The 18,691-nt window shown below is 37.7% G+C and overlaps 1 protein-coding gene across 1 annotated transcript; it reads right to left on the minus strand.

Annotated features, from left to right (window-relative positions):
• Positions 1–2,877: 2,877 nt before the first annotated feature.
• On the minus strand, positions 2,878–18,605 carry TMEM9B (TMEM9 domain family member B; the record flags this gene model as incomplete). The annotated part of the gene is made up of 5 exons (XM_084245380.1): positions 2,878–3,033; positions 7,790–7,924; positions 9,752–9,860; positions 16,089–16,180; positions 18,501–18,605. 5 exons carry the CDS (start codon positions 18,603–18,605, stop codon positions 2,878–2,880), a joined length of 597 nt encoding a protein of 198 aa, XP_084101506.1.
• Between the last annotated feature and the right edge of the window lie 86 nt (positions 18,606–18,691).

Consider the following 18,691-nt stretch of genomic DNA (forward strand, 5'->3'; position numbering starts at 1 on the left):
ATGATCCATTTTGATGTTAATTTTTGTGCACAATGTAAGGCTTATGTCTAACTTCATTTTCACCCCCTGTGGATATCCAGTTGTTCCAGCATCACCTGATCAAAAGACCATCTTTACTCAGCATTCAAAAAAGATAAACACATGCAATTTGCAGCAACATGGATGGCGCTGGAAGGGATCATGCTCAGCGAAATAAGCCAAAAAGAAAAAGAAAAATACCGGATGGTCTCACTCATAGCAGGAATCTAGAAAACCTAAATAAGGGACCAGGAAAATGAATATAAGAAAGTGAAAATCAAAATCAACAAAAAACTATGAACCAGAGACACTTTTTGGGGGGTGGGGGGCGGGAGGGGAAGGATTGGGGTCAGAATGGGGCGTTTGCAATTGTATGGGGGAATATAAAAATAAAATTTATTATTTAAAAAAAAAAAAAGACCATCTTTTCTACAGTTTACCATCTTTGTTTGGGTCTATTTCTGGGTTATCTTTTCTGATCTATTGATCTGTTTTTCCAATCTTTTGCCAATACTACATTGACATACTTAATTATTATAGCTTTATAATAAATTTTGAAATGAGATAGTATCAGTCGTTTTTCTCCATTAATATTGTGTCAGCTTTTCTGGGCCTTCTGCCTTTTGAGCCAGTTTGTTGATATCCATAACATGACTTGGAATTTTTGATTGGGTGGGACTGTGTTTAATCTATTGATCAGGTAGGGGAAAACTAACATTTTGATAATAGTGGATCTTCATCATGGACAGGGAATGTGTCTTCATTTATTTCTTTGATTTCTCCCATTTTATAGTTTTCCTCATATATATTTTGTACACATTGTCATATTTTCACTTATTTAATTTGGAGGATTGCTTATGTTTTTAATTTCATTTATTCATTACTGGCAAATAGGAAAGCAATTGACTTTTGTATGTTAACTTTTTAAACCTACAACCTTGATATAATCACTGATTCCAGGATTTCCCCCTCCAGTTCTTTCAGATTTTCTACAATCACATCACCCATAAACTATGACTTTTCCTTTTCAATGTGATCCATTTTGGGCAATTATAAACCATTTATTTTCTTTTTTTGTCTCATTTCATTAGCTGGCAACTGCAGTATAAAGTTGAAAAGCCATGTTGAGAGGACATCCTTGCCTTGTTCCTTATGTTAGTAAGAAAGTTTCCAGATTCATACTATTAAGTATGTTTGCTGTAGGTTTTTGTAGATATTCTTTATCAAGTCAAGGAAGTTCTTTGTTCCTAGTTTACTGAGATACTTTATCATGAATGATGGTGTTGGATTTTGTCAATTATATCTAATTGATAGGATCATGTCATTTTTCTTTTTTAGTCTGCTGATGTAATAAATTTCATTAATGGATTTTTGCATTTTCAATCAGCCTTGCATACCTGCGCTAATTTCACTTGGTTGTAGTTAAGCTCACATTTTTTAATACTAATAATAAAACCAATAATTTTTGGTTAGATTTGTGGATTTAAAAAAAGAACCAATTTTTTCACTAACTAAAGAATTTCTTCATTAACAGTTCCTAAAACTTCATCCTTATGAATTTGATGTAATTTAATTCTAATATTTTTGCCAAGAACAAGCACTCCTGCATGCACTGTAATCTCTCAATTTATCAAAATGCTATTTTTATACTTTAAGATACCTATCAGAGTACACATCCACTCTCTTTATCTATACACACACACAAAGAGATCATGTACTACTAATGTTTTATGACTAGTCTGGTGTAAACCTAATCTCACATTAGAGTACAAAATATCTCTGCATCTTTAATTTCTTCCTACAGCAAAAGAGGGAGTAAAGTTAGGAGACATAGATATACTGGGAGATGTTTCAAAAATTATCTTTATTGTTACATTTCAAAGAGAACATAGGAAGAAAAAAGCCAGTTATCCAATAACTGTCATACCTTTCAGAGGGAGGCACCTAGAACTCCAGTCCTAGTTCAAAGCTGTACACACTAGAGCTCAAACAGCTGCCTCTCAACCTGACAAGAAATGCTGAAAATACCAGTATTGCAAATACCCAAGTCCTAAGGATTCATCCTTAGAGATGCCAGAAGAAGATGAAAAGACCACACACACACCAAGATTATGTTTAGTCATTAGTCACTAGAGTAAACCAGCAAATGGCCAGTTTGTTCTAGGATGCATTGCATCAGACATCACAGTTACATGAAGAAAACCTGCATATTGTGAAGAGCTGCCACACATTTCAGATCCAGTTTACCATGAAGTGCAGCCATAGGCCAGCCATATACCTACATATATTGTCAGTGCAAAATTCAAATGGGTAAGTCAGGGCTCTGATGAGGCTGGCTATGCTGCAAAGTAGAAATGAAACTTAGAAATAGAAGGTAAAGGCTATTTACAAAAATTTGTTTACTAAAGTGACTTGAGAAAAGTTATGTTAAGCACTTCCCACACATCCCTCCCCTTCCCTGCCAAAACACAAACTGAATACAAAACAAAACAAAACCACACACACAACAACATATACACCTGGAAATTATCTTGAAAATCAAGTTACAACTGTGTGGTGAAAAAGAGAGTGTTTGATCTAGATAAAAGACTTCAAGATAATTTACAGGCAGACTTATTTTTATTAGTAAAAGTCACAGATAGGAAAAGGTTTATTGGCTGACTTTGAGGTGTGCTTTTAAAAATGTATCTATTAATATGTTAACAAGAAAATAAAATACCAAGCACATTTTTTCCAGTTTTGAATTTTCCAGCAAGAGCTGATGAAATCAAACAGGGTATTAAAGTAAAACCCAGGAAAACTCAACTTTTCCAGTTGTCTGACTGGTTTCTTTTTAGTCACCTTGAGTTCAATTCCTTATTAGCTGAGGACAACATGACGGTCAAAGACAGATTTTCGCTGCTCTTGAACTTGAAGCTTCCAGCGCTGCTGGGCATACTCTACCTTGTTCAGCACATTGGCTCGACTGCGGGAGCGAGCCAGCACATCGTGAGCATTTGCAAAAGGTTGGTGATCCTGAAAAGTCCAAGAATGGAGAACATCAGGGATGGCATGATCAGTGTAAGTACATGAACATGTGCATGCACGCACACACACACACCAGTTATCTAGCCAGAGATATAGGAACAGGAGCAGTTGCCAAGTACTCCTCAACTGCCAGCAGTGGGATGAACTCAACTGCAGAAACAGGTGGCCCAGGAGGACAGTAATGAGGAGGTATCTGTGAAATGTTCTCATGAGTCACCATTTCCAAAGACATTTCCCTTAAGGAGCAGAACCAAGATAAACAGTGGTCATTCAAGTCAAAGAGAAGCCTTCCAAGACCAGTAAGGGTAAGCAAATCTATTTTCATGCTAATATCTACATGTTACAGGTATGGAAACTAACTCCAACTGTATTAAAATTATTTATGTGCCAGCTTGGGGCCATATTCACCCTGGGAGATGAGTGGACAGGATCTTATCTTGATTGGTTTTAATCTTTCCCTGCACCCTCAACATTTACACCAAATAGACTTGTTTCCTAAAGCTTTCTAATTTCCCCCTTCCCCAACCTGTGATGGAGAGACAAAATTCAAGGGTTATAAGTACTCTCTATTACCAAGGAATTATTACTATTAAAATGGAAGCTTTCTATTTAGTAGAGACATGAACCTTTCATTGGTGAGCATCCAGTAGCTTCCATATTAAATGCTGCCTTAGGAAAGGATAGAGGCTATTGAAAGGGTTACCCAGCTATCTGTGTAGAAAACCAACCTATCCTGGTCAAAGTAAACCAATGCCTCTGGATGTTTGTAGTCATTACACAGGAAACCACCATGCTAATCTATCTATGAATGTGATGTAAACACAGCTGTTTAAATAACAAAAAAAGCTTTCAATATTAATTTATTGCTTTTGTTTGCCTTTTCCTTAATGTCTTTTTCCAGAATCCTGGGTTAGCAAAGCTTCTAATGTTCCAATATAGGATCCAACTTACAAGTCATAACTTTTTTTTTTTTTTTGAGATTTTTTTTTATTGGAATAGCGTTGATTCTGTATATTGCTTTTTGGTAGGATGGACATTTTAATAATGTTAATTCTTCCAATCCATGAGCAGGGGATGTCTTTTCATTTTTTGTGTCTTCTATTTCTTTTAACAGTGTTTTATAATTTCTTTTTCTTTCTTTCTTTCTTTTTTTATACAAGCACTGGGTACAGTCAGAAGCGCGGGAGGGTGAGAGAATTCACCAGAGTCAGAGTGGAGAGCAGAGCAGGCAGACTGACGAAATACACTGCTGAGGGGAGCAGCGGGCGGCAGGAGAGGTCTGAGCGCCATGTGGGACCCTCACCCAGCGGCCAGGGATCAAACCATCGCAGCAGAGGCTGCTGGCAGCTTCGCAACCCAGCGCTCAACCGCTGCGCCACCGGGGAGGCCCACAAGTCATAACTCTTAAACTATACTTTGCCTCTTGGAGAGAAACAATGTTTTACTGTACATGTTTTTAAAAGCAATGTTATATACACAGTTCAGAAATTGGCATGTCTTTGTAAAGCTACATACAACCATAAAGCTCTTTATACTACTATGACTGTATGTTTTTTTTACAGCAAGACTTTTACACAATGTCTGCATTTCAATGACACCAAAGAGTTTTCTATAAAGAATCTTCCCCTGCTCCCTTTACCAAAATTCCTTCAACTTTCACTTAATTTATGTAAAGACTGCAGAAACCTCAGTTATTGTTTTTATTTTCAACCTTGTAAATGAAAGTAATAAACACAATTCCATAAAGTTAAAAGTGTTTCAAAGACGTAAGAAAGAAGGCAGGAAGGAAGAAGGTGGCAAAGTTGTTGGATGACTTATTTCCACTGACGAAATAAGTAGACCCAAGGTCACTTAACAAATCAGCACTAACCCTAAATCTTAGTTCACCTAACCTTGTCTTGGTGTTGTATCATTTCAACATACTGACTTTTGTTCTGGTAGATTAAAATGACACTACAGGAATATGGTGCTTCAATGAACTTGTATATAAAATATTATTACTTTTTTGTTATTATGTTTTTACATAAACAACACTGGGAAGAAGAATGTTCTTTATCAGCAAAGCACCTCTCAATTTCATGGTCCTGTTAACTACTTACTCTTCAAGGGAGGGGGAGGAAAATCTTCATAAGAAATACATTTAAAGGACTAAACAAACCAGTTAATCCTTTTGGTTCTCCACCTATCAGAACAAGATTGAACTAGCTACTCGTGGTTATGGATGCTGGGAGAATGCAAACAGAGATTTACCCTTTTTATATGTTTGTCCTTTTTACACCTGATAAAATTACAATAAATACAAAATATGTTTTAATGTGATGCTTTGAAAATAGCAATGATGTGTCATTGATATATGATACAGTAAATATTGTGGCTACTTGCAGTGAGCTTCTTAACTATTTGTACTAGCTCCCACTTGATTTAAAATGCTCTCTATTCTGAACAAAACTGGTAAAAATGACAACAGGATTTTGTTCAGAATTTTTTTTTTTTTTAACAGAACAGGCAGGGTAACTGAAATACACTGCTGAGGGGAGCAGCGGACAAGACAGGAGAGGTCTGCTGCGCCATATGGGCAGCTCTCAGGCTGGCCAGGGATACAACTCGTGCTATAGAGGCTGAGGATAGCTTCACAGTGTTGTGCTTTAACCCCTTATGCCATCAGAGAGGCCCTGTTGAGAATTGTTTTTAAACACATCTTGGATAAGCAACAATTGTAGGTATTTAAATTTAGCCTCATTTTGTATATAGTTGTTACCATAAATTCATAGCTCTCTCTCTCTGCCCAGACTCAGTTTATGAGCTAGGCTCCTTAGAGACAGTCTTCAAATGGTCAACACATAGAGAATCAATCCCTGGTGAGCAAAATGGTTACTAAGCACATGACCCCATCAATCACATGCTTTTCCTACATGTTTCCATTTATACATTTGTGCATCCGTTTCTCTAATGTAATGTGTGTGCATTACATTAATATTGTCTATTCTTAAAATCAGAAACCACTAATTTAATGTAAAGGATGTGGTTTACGTCAGACTTTCTTTTATCCAAAAGAGATGAAACGTTTATATGGTCTTGGGTACACAGTATTTTCACGTTAGTAGTTCTTAGCTGGGGGTGATTTTGCTCCCTCCAGGGACATATTACAACATCTATGGACAATTTTGATTGATTGTCATATCAGAATGGATGATGCTACTGGCATCTAGTGGGTAGAGGTCAGGGATGCTGCTATTTATCTTAAAATAAACAGGACAGCTTCCCACAATAAAAAGTCTGAGTCCTATGTGAAACAAAATTAACATGGGAATGGTATTTGAGACTCTAATGCTTCTGGTACATTACTGGGACAGTAGTCCCAGTTCTCATGCCATTAGCCCCATTATGCCTGATTTTTTATCACATCTAATCTCTACTCTTGACCTTCCAGTCTATCAGTCTCCTGGAATTCTTCAAAAAGAAACAGGCATTTCTTACATCATTAAAAATAAAAGAGGACTAGTATTAGTCATTTGCTTTAAATGTCTGTTTCTGTTCTATTCAGTTGTAGTATCCAGCACAGTATATGATATAGAAGTTACTCATTATGTGTGGGTTGAATTGATAAAAGAAGGGGAAAGGGCAAGAAGAAGTATTTCTGTGAAAGTTCTTGACAAAAGAAAAATGAAATCTTGCCCAAATAAGTCAAGTGTCATAACTGATACTTATGAGACAATAGTGTATTGATCAAAAAGCAGGCTGTTTGTAATTTTAACTCAAACCATGCAGTCAGGATTCCCTTTACCATCTTTTACCAACAGGTCCATAAGCCATCCCAGAGTAAAAGGACTTACGACTGGTTGGCAAAGGCTCATTATGGTTTTAGCTTTTGGAATTGGTTCTTGAAACTCTACTGAATTTAATCCATTTTAAGGAACATAGTCCAATAAAGTAATCCAAAATAAAAATTAACTTCTAATATATATGTATGTATGTATGTATACATATCTAAGAGATATATATATACACACACACACACACACACGCCCAAACATGACCATGACAAAACAAACAATATAACTGTCTACACTATACTAAATAATACACTTGAGAACTATATTGATGTCTACACATTTTTAAATGAAACAATGTTAACACAGAAAAGGAGAACACAGAAAAATTTATACATTAGTAGTACCACTATATGTATAAATAAAATGTATTTTAAAGGTAGAAAAGAGAATCTGAATTGATGCTTTTATTTTTCTCTAAAGAACAGTTATTCTGTTTGTTTTGTTTTTTAGAAGGGGGAAAAACAGGAAATAGAAAACACCAGCAGGTAATCAAGTCGTTCTTTATTGGAAAACAAAACATTATAGTCTTCACATTTGCCTTCACTAATGCCCCTTTGCCTTCTAAAATAATTTGGTGATGCTGATCGGAAATGTGTTCAGACAGCAGCATGGAGATAAAACTATCTTGGATGCTTTTTTCAAATTAAACAGGGCAAGGCAATAAAAATTGTACCCTGGTACTGAGGGCAAAATCTTGTATAGGATGCTCACCAAGGAGCATCGGTTTAAATTACCGTATTTACCACTGTACAGGGCAATTTCCTCATACAGAGACACCTACTAAAATTACAACTGCCTTTAGTTTCCCTAATTGAGCAGGTCCAGCAAATATGTGAGCATTTTTCACTTGCACTTTACCTTAGATGATGAGAGAGACTGGTCATGAGCAGCTAGGCAGGCTGAGAACTTACCCCAACATCATCGTCACTCTGTATCAATTGTGAGTGTCCAAAGAGGCGTCTCTTCAGAATGGGCTCAACCAGAGTAAGATACACCATGTACAGAAGTAGAAGGCCCAAAATGGAGAGATAAATTATAATGGTAACCTAGAGGAAATGGAATGTAAGTTACATCTCTGTTCAAGCCAAGAATTTTGTGTAACAGTAAAACTACAGTTGAAGATTGATCTGTCTGCTAAGCATATGGGGTTCTGATGCAAACCAGATTCCAACATAAGAAACAAACTCAATGCCATATTGAAGTATTAGTTGAAAAAAAATCCTAGAGACATAATACTTTCTAAAGGAGGTAAGAAAGTATTATGTCTCTAGGATTTTTTTTTCAAACTCTACCTTCACCTACTGCTAATCACTTGTCACCACTGCTGGCACAGCAGTTCTCTTTTTTTTTTTTTTTTCACCTGAATATGGTGTCCTAGATTCAGCAGCACTGCTATCAACACAACATACAGAACTTAAAGGTACAATGTAATTCAGATGAATTTCAACAGAATAGTCTCTTTGATCAATTTAGATATACAAAAATACTTTTTAGGCCCATGATTTTTTTAAAAGATCTTAATTTGTGTGCCGTCAAAAGGCACAATGTGATACCTCCCAAATGCTGGGAAGGTTATGGAAAAACTGAGCCCTCATACATTGCTGGTGGTAATGTAAAATGGTGCCACCGCTTTGGAAAATAATTTGGCAAGTGTCTCAAAAAGTTAGACATAAACTTGCCTCTCTAAGGAATTTTTCTGAGAGGAAGAAAAACACATATCCACACAAGGACTTGTATGCAGATATTCATGATTGTATTTATTCATAATAGTAAAAATCTGGAAGTAATCAAATATCCATCATCTGATGAAAAGATAAACAAAACAAGGTCTATTCCTATAATAGAATGCTATCAATAAAAAGGAATTGAATTTTGATACCTGCTAGAACATGGATGGACCTCAGAAATACTACATCAAGTGAAAGAACAAATAATAAGAGCCCATATATTATAAGATTCCATTTATATGAAATGTCCAGATCTACAGACACACAGAGCTGGGGCTTTGTCTGGGGCTGAGGGTAGGAATGGGATTAACAGTAAATGGGCATGATGGGTTGATGGGAATTTTAAAAATTGGTTTAAATTTTCTAAAATTTATAAAATTGTACACTAAAAAATGTGACTTTTAGGATATCTAAATTATACATCAAAAACGTTAAAAATAAAATAGTACAAAGAGCATTTCTCTACAGAACAGCACCCTGCTGCTGCAGAGCTCTCACAGGCTCAATCACAACAAATATCTTTAAAACTGTTATAACTGACCACCATAGATTCCCCTTGAGGCCATTTGCAGAAAGGAATAGGAAGCGCCATATAGAAAAAATTGGGGTGAAGAAATGTACAATGAAGTAGCTGAACTCATTAGAGGTTCAAGTGGTGATTGGAGTTATCTATATTCCATTTCCTATAGGAAATAAAGAAAGAAAAACTTTGAATCCAGAAATGATGTTTCTAGAATACAGCAGTTACTAATACATAATTTTTTTCTAAGGGCTGGGAGGGCAGGAAGAAGAGGGCCAAATCATGCTTCTCTCTCCTTATCCTTAGGCATACAAGGCCCACAGGGAAGCTGGGCTCTCTTTCTGATATGCTAATTACACACAGGGCCTTTTTGTGCCATTTCACAGCTCACCCCTTACTGTATCCTGATTAATCTACAAAGCATCTCAATGAGACAGGTGGAGAACAGGTCCACCATTCCTTTGGGGTTATCTTAGGGGTGTGGAGGGAGGGTTGAGGAGGTGGTGGGTGAGGCCAGAACAGTAGTTTAGGTAACTAAAATAGACCTCAGGTGTCTAAAATTTTCTTTCCTGTCTAGATACCATCAAGAACTATTCCAGAAGCAAGAGAGATGGAAATTTTTTTACCTTGATAGTAACTGAGCTTCTTTCCTCATATTTGCATTCACAGCGCAGACAGTATGCCTCCACGTCAGGCCCCCGCACTGGCATTGGCTCTACAACATGAAGACAGTCACTGAAAAAGAAAAAAAAAAAAAAAATAGCTATTAAGCTTGGCTAGACTTCCTACATACACTGAACAAAACATTCCTAAAATCCAGAATAATCACTGAACTTAACCAATAAAAGAATATAAGGAACAAAAAATCAGCGAGGGAAGTGAAATCATTTCCACCTCTCAACATTTGCACTTTGGGAAGATTTAACAGTCTAAGAAACCATAAAAAAAGCACATATATAGTAGCTCTCTATTTTCAAAGGTGCTACTGTTAACTGTTAAGAACGTACCAGAAAAAGCCCAGATAGGATTGAAAATTAATTAGCAGATCAAGCCACATTTAGATTTGTTCAGTTACTAAGAAAAGTGAGATGATCTTTTTTGTAAATTAGCTAACATCATTCTTAATTGCCACAGTGTGGTACACTGGCTAATCACACTTAATAGTTGGTAAATTCTAAAACTCTGAAAACTGAACACTTAAAACAAGTAATAAACAATTACATTTCTTAATGAGTAAATATCTTTTGAAAAGGATGGGCAAATAGCATTAGGACAACAAAACTATTTTAAAATAAAACTTATACTTTGAAGAAGGTGGTTAAAAATGATAAAAGGCTGAATGCTTTTGTTATTGAATATTATTTATTTTTCCCTCACTTTCCAGATTACTTATTTATGATTTTTGACCAAAAAAATCTACTTGCCAGAAATCTGTCAATTCTAGAAAATAATCAGATTATTGTTCTCCCTAGTTATGAAGAGCCTACTCTGATCACCATCAGAAAGAGCAGGCAAAGCTTTCCTGTTCTCCTATGAGCTGTCCGGGAATTCTCTCCTCTTTTGTCATTTCTTCCTTAGGCATTTCTGGTTGCCCCAAGAGCTCTACTGTAACACCCTGTCCCACTCCAAGCATCCTTCTTGGGGGCATCCAATGCTCTATGCTGATTCCTTCATTTTTGTCCTGTCAAAATTTACTTTTCACATTCTGTTCCCTCTGATCTGTGACATAAGGAAGAATACCCAAAATGGTATAAATGATAAAAGTATAATCATTTATCATTAATAGACAATTTAATTTTGACAAAGGTAATGGGAAAAAAAACCCTCTACTGGTAGAATTTCAAATTCAACTCACACCATATAAGTGTGTGATATTTGGTCCAAACATATAGAAGATCAGGCGTGTAATCTAGCTGGATGCTCAGCATAAAATGGGCAGAGGAAGCTAAAAGTATCTACCTCAGAATCACAGAGGTCATCCAACTCAACAATCTCTGAGAGGCCAGTTGCACAAGGTCAGAGTAAATTAGGAGCTGCAGAGACCCAGAAGTCAAGTACCCTTGTATTTTTTTGAATCTCAAAAAAATGAAACTTATCTCCTATTTAGTTTCCTATTTTAGCTTCAGAAGCCTTTAAAAAAAAAAGATTTATTTATTTATACAAGAACTGGGGTACAGGCCAGAGGTGCAGGAGGATGAGAGAATTCACCAGAGACAGAGCAGAGAGCAGAACAGGCAGACGAAAGCACTGCTGAGGAGAGCAGTGGGTGAGGCAGGAGAGGTCTGCCGTGCCATATGAGTATATCCCTGGCCGGCTGGGAATTGAACCCATGCTGCAGAGGCTGCGGGCAACTTCACAGCGCAGTGCTCAATCCGCTGCGCCTCTGGGGAGGCCTTAGATTCAGAAGCCTTTTAGTAATGATATCTAAGAATTACTTGGGACTCTTAAGTGCTAAGTACTGAGTGTTTCTTTGAAGTAAAAATGCAGTTAAGTAACAAAGAGATATTCAGTGATGTGCAAAAATTTGTGCAAGATGGAGAGGAAGAAAAGTCAGTTCTGGTTGGCCAGTCATTAAATAGAAACCATATCTAGAACTGAACTTAAGGAACTAGGCAACACCTCCCACTAGTGCCAAAATAAGGACATAACAGCTAGACCTCTAGGATGGGTTCAAAAAAGGATTGAATCACTTTACAAGTCTTTCCAATTAAAATAAATCCCTTTATGATTTAATATTCATTATGATGGCAGCCAATTAGACCATGTGGGTAGGGTATCTGAATAACTGTTAGCATATGAGCCAATCATGGCATATTTATCACTTTGAGGATCTTTTGTCACATGGTCCATTTTTTTTTTTAGTATTGCTTTTCAGTCCTCCTGAATCCTTTCATACAAATGGTTACTGTTGGTAAAAATATTATTCTAAACTGTAACCATGTATCCTTGAGTGCATATTAAAAAGAAAATTTCAATTAAACTGAAACAAGAAATATAAAAAAGCACGATGGTGTAAAAGTTAGTGAATTGGTATGAAAATTTGGTTTTAACCATCCACATCATTAGCAAACTCTAAGTGATTCTGAAATAACCTTTTCCAATTTAAGTTACTTTACTTATTTTTAATTACATCTTTTTAATGTCAATAGAGACAAAATTCTCTAACATTTTTGTTGTTATAATATAAAAATTAGCTTTATATAAGCCTAATTATGTGCCAAAAATTTCAAATTATGCCATCTTAGAATGAATTATGAAATATCAATGAGTATTACTGGGCTCGCATGACAATATTTTCACTATATTATCTCATCTATAGAATGGATTAGTATTATAAAGCAGGGTTCGTCTATATAAGCTTTAAACCATACTCAGGACATAAACCAGAGAACTCAAACCTTTTCTTAGGTCAGCCAGCATAAATCAACAGAGAACTAAAAACAACAACTGTACAAAATAGAAGGCCAGAAGGTAATATATATATATATATATAAATATATATATATATATATAAAGCCATATACATATTGGAGACCTTGCAGAGTCATAATATCCTGATTAATCACAATTTCTCTACCTTTCTAAACAAAACCAGTTAAAAACTTTCAGTGACACATGGGTGAGTCGATCCTCAGTAAAAGGCTTAGCTACAAAGAGGAAATAAAGGGGAGAGGGAAGAAAAATCCCAAATAAGCCTTATTTTCAAAGCTCCCTATTTTGACACATGATGAATGAAGTATGGTTCTGTCTGAAGCTGGAATAACTACTACTTAGTAGTACTAAAAGATTCATGCTAAACACTTTACAATGAGTTCATTTGCTACTCAAATAACAGACATCATATTCTATCACTGATAATAAACTGATTGTAAGTATTCAATATATTTTGAAAATTTATAGAAGTAACTTAAAAACTTATTTGTGCTTTCTTGTATCATATAAAGTAACTGATATAAAACTATAAAAATATAGCTAAATTATTTTGTAATATGCGACAACTTCAATCGGAACACAAAGCTCACAATGTTTTCAAGAATATATTATCAAATGTCAGATTGAACATAAATGCATGTCATGGGAAGAACAGACAACAGCCTCACAGAAATTAAATCAGTTCAAAAGTTACCTTTTCTTTTTTAAAGTTAGCTTGGACTATCATAATTGAATGAATTTAATTTTGCTTATAAACTTGCGCTGGCTACTTAGCTGTGAAATCATGTACATGTGAAAGTATATAGTTTTTGGAACAACTTTTCCTTATAGGCCTATCCTGACAAACTTTCACTGTGTTTACAAACCATAAAACACCACAATTTCACCGGAAAGATCCCATCCACACTGGCAGAAAATAACAGCTTCTCAACGTTTCATGACACATGTAGGGGAAAAATGCCATTTGCAGGGTCCACTGGTATAGGAAAGATTGCTAACTACATCACAGACCTGCCTGATTTACCTCAAGTGTTGAAGGGATCAATAACTTGATATACCCATAGCCTACATGGCACACCAAGTGGGAAACTCAGATGTACACGGCTCATTCCCATTCCTTGCCAAGATTTCTGACACTTTTAAACAGCCTCCTTAAAAAGCTACTAGAAATAAAAAACCAGTATAGCTACAAAACCAACATACACAATTTTGTTGCTTTGCTACATTCAAATAACAAACTAGAAGAAATTAAGAAAAAATCCCATTTATAGTAGCATCAAAAAATATTGAATATCTAGGAATAAACCTAACAAAGGAGGTGAAAGAACAATTTAATGACAACATGTAGAAAAATGAAACTAGACTATTCTCTCACAGCAAACACAAAAACTAACTCAAAATGGATAAAAGTTGGATGTAAGACCAGATATCATAGATCAGAAGAAAACATAAACAAAACGCTCTAAAACATTGGCTTCATGGATGTCTCTGGTGACTTGCTTCCAATGGCAAGAAAAACAAAAGCAACAATAAATGAATGGGACAACATCAAACTAAAAAGCTTCTACAGAACAAAAGAAACTATCATTAAAATGAAAAGACATTCTACAAAATGGAAGATAATATTTGCACACGATACATCCAACAAGGGACTACTGTTCAAGATCTACAAAGTACTCAGGCAACTAAACAGAAAGAAAATAAAGAATCTAACCAAATAATGGGTAGAAGAGTTAAACAGACATTTCTCCAAAAAAGATATATAGATGGACAACAGGAACATGAAAAAATGTGCAAAATCATGCATCATCGGGGAAACACAAATTGAACCACACCTCACACCTGTGAGAATTGCCCATATCAAAAAAACCAGATACAACAAATGTTGGAAACGATAGGGAGAAAAAGAAGACTTCATATACTGTTGATGGGAATGTAGACTGGTCCAGCCCCGATAGAACACAATATGGTTGTTCCTTAAAATACTAAAAATAGGGCCTCCCTGGTGGCGCAAGGGGTTAAGACACAACCTATGAAGCTAACCGCAGCCACTGTAAGCACGAGTTCAATCCCTGGCCAGGTAGCTACCCACATGGCACAGCAGACCTCTCCTGACTCACCTGCTGCTCCCCTCAGCAGTGTACTTCAGGCAATCTGCCTGTTCTGTTCTCCACTCTATCTCTGGTGAATCCTCTCACTCCCCCACCCCGAACTTCTGGCCTGTACCCCAGCTCCTGTATGCATAAAAATAAAATAAATCTTTAAAAGAATATAATAAAAATAGTTCTACCATGTGATCCAGAAATTCTACTCCTTGGTATCTACCTGAACAATGCAAAACACTAATTCAAAAGGATATATGCACTCCTGTGTTCATTGAAGCACTATATATAATAGCTAAGTTATGGAAACAACCTAAAACCCCAATAACAGAGGAGTGGATTAAAAATATGTGGTACATAAACACGATGGAATACTATTCACCTATACAAAAATGATGAACTCTTGCCATTTTTGACAACATGGCTGGAACTGGAAGGGGTTAGGCTAAGTGGAATAAGTCAGAAGCAGAAAAAAATAAATACCGGATGATTTCAATCATGTGGAATATAGAGAAACAAAACAAAGGAACTGACAAAACTTAACCAAAACAAACCCAGGAATATGACTACTTTGAGGCTACTAGAGAGGGAGGACTGGAGTAGAAAGCAAAGAGGAGAGACAGAGGAGACCCAATGGTCTATGGTAAAGGACTATGGGTGCTTTGGAGATGAGTGTGTTATGGTACATACATCTGAAAAAGGGTATATTTAGTCCCCCAAATGATATACAGTTCAGTAAATAAATGTTACATTAATAAGATACAAATATCAAAAGTTAAAAAAAAAGTCATCTCCTATATTTGGCAATGTCAAACCAGTTGTAAAAATGATAACCCAGATAAATGAGACTTTCGTATCTTCCACTCACAAACTCAGCTCCATTCCTATTAATCCCCACCCAACAAGGGGTTTATTGTCTGGCTATATTCCTTTAGGCTTACTTTGTGCATTTGGGACCTTAATCTCAGTTTTTCAAATGGAAATGGAATATGAAACTTTTGCTTAAAAATAAATACTTAAGGTCCTCCCCGGTGGCACAGCGGTTGAGCACTGGGTTGCAAAGCTGCCCTCAGCCTCTGCGGCACCGATTCCATCCCCGGCTGCTCCCTGGCCACTGGAGGAGGGTCCCGCATGGCGTGCAGACCTCTCCTGCTGCCCGCTGCTCCCCTCAGCAGTGTACTTCGGTCCTTCTGCCTGCTCTGCTCCCCGCTCTGGCTCTGGTGAATTCTCTCACCCTCCAATGCTTCTGACTGTACCCAGTGCTTATATGTATAAATAAATAATAAACAAACAAATGAATAAATAAGCTTGCCTCTTTTTAAAAAAATAAATAAATACTTAAAACAATATACTGAATGGACATTCTGTACTAACAGTGACAACCACATAAAGAAATTTGACAGGATATGCAATAATCCAGAATACTTACCAATCTTTTTGGGATATGTTCTTATTATAAATATGCCCAGAATTTTCTTTATAGGGAGGACAAATACATTTACATCGCACATCTTCAAAATTCTGTAAACAAAAATGGAAACTTAGTATAGTTTGTTGACAAGTTATTACCAAGATTCTTTTTAACTGCCCCTTATATATTTTGCTAAACATCTTCTGGCATATTCTAAAATTGTTCATTTAAAACTTTAAATAACTCTGAGACACAAAATTTTAAGAGCCACATGTTCTCTTTTGGTGAAGTTAATGAATCATTATGAATCACTACATATCATATAAAATTATTTTGAAATAATACTTAATACATGATCTGTGACTTATTATCACATGATAAATTGTGCTAATGCCATCACCATTCACCTGCCAGTATAAAGTACAAATGGTATACAGCTATGCCTGCAAACAAGAATGCTGATTACAAAAGGATGGGGAAGAATCAAACTAAAAATTACTCATAAAAACCATTCTTCTGGTCCTCCCTGGTGGAGCAGCGATTAAAGACACAGCACTATCAAGCTATCGCCAACCACTGCAACATGAGCTCGATCCCAGGCCAGGGAGCCGACCCACATGGCGCAACAGACTTCTCCTGTGGTGCCCATTGCTCCCCTCAGCAGTGTATTTCAGTAGATCCATCTCTGGTGAATACTCTCATCCTGCCCTCCCCCCTCTGGCCTACACCCCTATTCTTGTATGCATAAATAAATAAATCTTAAAAAAAAAAACACCAAAAACCATTCTTCTACCTACTATCCTTCCACCCTTCAGTAGAAAGGCATTTATATGAATAAAAGGCCTCTAAAAACCTATGGAAGGGATAAATTTTTAGAGGGACTCAGTGACAATTATAAAGTACATAAGGAAAGTAGGTTGAGTCTACCTAAGCTGCCCGTGGAACTTTCTTATCCCTAGTAGACAGAGCAGTTAACTACAAATAAAATAAGTTTCAAGAGGTGGAGGGAGAGGAGAATAAATGTATGAACTGAAGGATAAAAGAGGCTTTCTCCACAAAGGGGTATCTGAGAAGACAGAATCTTTAGTCCTGAGAGGACCTGGTCCACTGCTCCTATGCATAGTGGTATGTCTGGCAGAGCCATTTACAATTCATTTACTCTTTCAGCAACCACTTAGGGAGCATTTGTGCTGCTCCAGACCTGGGCTAAATGAGGTGGCTTCATAAGCATAATACATGGTTCCTGCCTAGCTACAGGACACACCCTAGTAAAGGACACTGACAAATAAATATATAATAATAGCAAATCACATAAATTGATGATGGGAGATATGCAGAGGGTGCCATTAAAGACTTGAAATTCAGGAGACTTTTGGCGCTCCCTGTTTTTGGTAGGAAGTGGGAAGATTTCAAAAAGAATCCCTGACCAAAACCCTTGAACTGTCTGCCTATACCCTGTCGTTCCCAGTGCCTGTTTAAAGTTATTACAGATTAAGGCTCCTATTTTTAAAAAATATAAACGTCATTCTGTTTTTCCATTACACTGATGTGAATTCCTTTTCTCCAATAATGAGCTAGCTCATCAAGGAGGAAACATAGTGTGTTTGGGGTCAGGGCAGGTGTGGAAGGTAAGGGGATGCCAGGAATTTAAGAACCACAACAGGGAACTAGAAGAGCCAAGAAATGGGACATGGGTGAAAGCCACAACCCGACCTCTCTGACTTTTGGGTTCCCACCTGCCCTTACCCAACGAATCATCGGAAAGACGAAGGTAAGAAAGGAGCTATGAGGTCCTGGTCGTAATTAGATGAGGATATTAGGGTGAAGAGAGAGAGTCTGTAGGTCCTATTGGAAAGGAAGGCTGCCAGGAGGGGCAAATTCCCATAATGTGACGGGAATCCATTCAGTCTTCCCTAAGGGAAGACTTCCGGGAGATGAGGGTTTCCTAACATCTTGATTTGGGGGACCGGAAGGTCTGTGAGGTTAGTGGAGGGCTGCAGCAGGCTGTCCAAGCTTAAAGGTGGAAAGTTAAAGGCTCTGAGAGTTGGTAAGGTTGTAAAGTTCGGGGTGGGTGCTGTCGGAGCTGGGAAGGGAGACGTGAAGGACATGGAGGAGCTGCTGTCCCTACAGGTGGGCAGTGTCAGGGCCTGCTGGAGCTGGGGGCGGGGAATCAGGGCGGGAAAGAGGAGGTGTACAGTCACGGCGGCAGGTGGGGCGGTGACTGTCCGACAGTCAGGGCTGGAAGGCGAGGGTGCTACCAGGCAATCGGAGGGTCTTGCTGGGGGGCTTTCCGGGCTGTGAAGCTAGAGGTCGGCTGTCAGGGCTAGGCGAGGAAAAGAGAGGGGGGTGGAGCGGGCTGACAGCCCAGATTCCATCAGGCCCGAGGTAGGGGAGGGACTCGGGTCTGGAGCGCAGGCTGGGCGAACTCACCTTGGCGGCGTCTGACAGCTGCGCCAGCAGCAGCACCGAGCACACCGCGTAGGACAGGCTGAGCCCGGAGCCCAGCCGAGCGCAGCCTCCCCACAGGGTCGCCATCGCCGCGAGACCAGGTGTCTCCACAGCCCGGAGCCCCCGAGACCCGCTCCCGGCTCGGGCTCCGGCTCGGGCTCCTCCGCCCGCAC

This window comes from Talpa europaea (assembly GCF_964194135.1).
Source record: "Talpa europaea genome assembly, chromosome: 1".
Classification (NCBI taxonomy): Eukaryota; Metazoa; Chordata; class Mammalia; order Eulipotyphla; family Talpidae; genus Talpa; species Talpa europaea.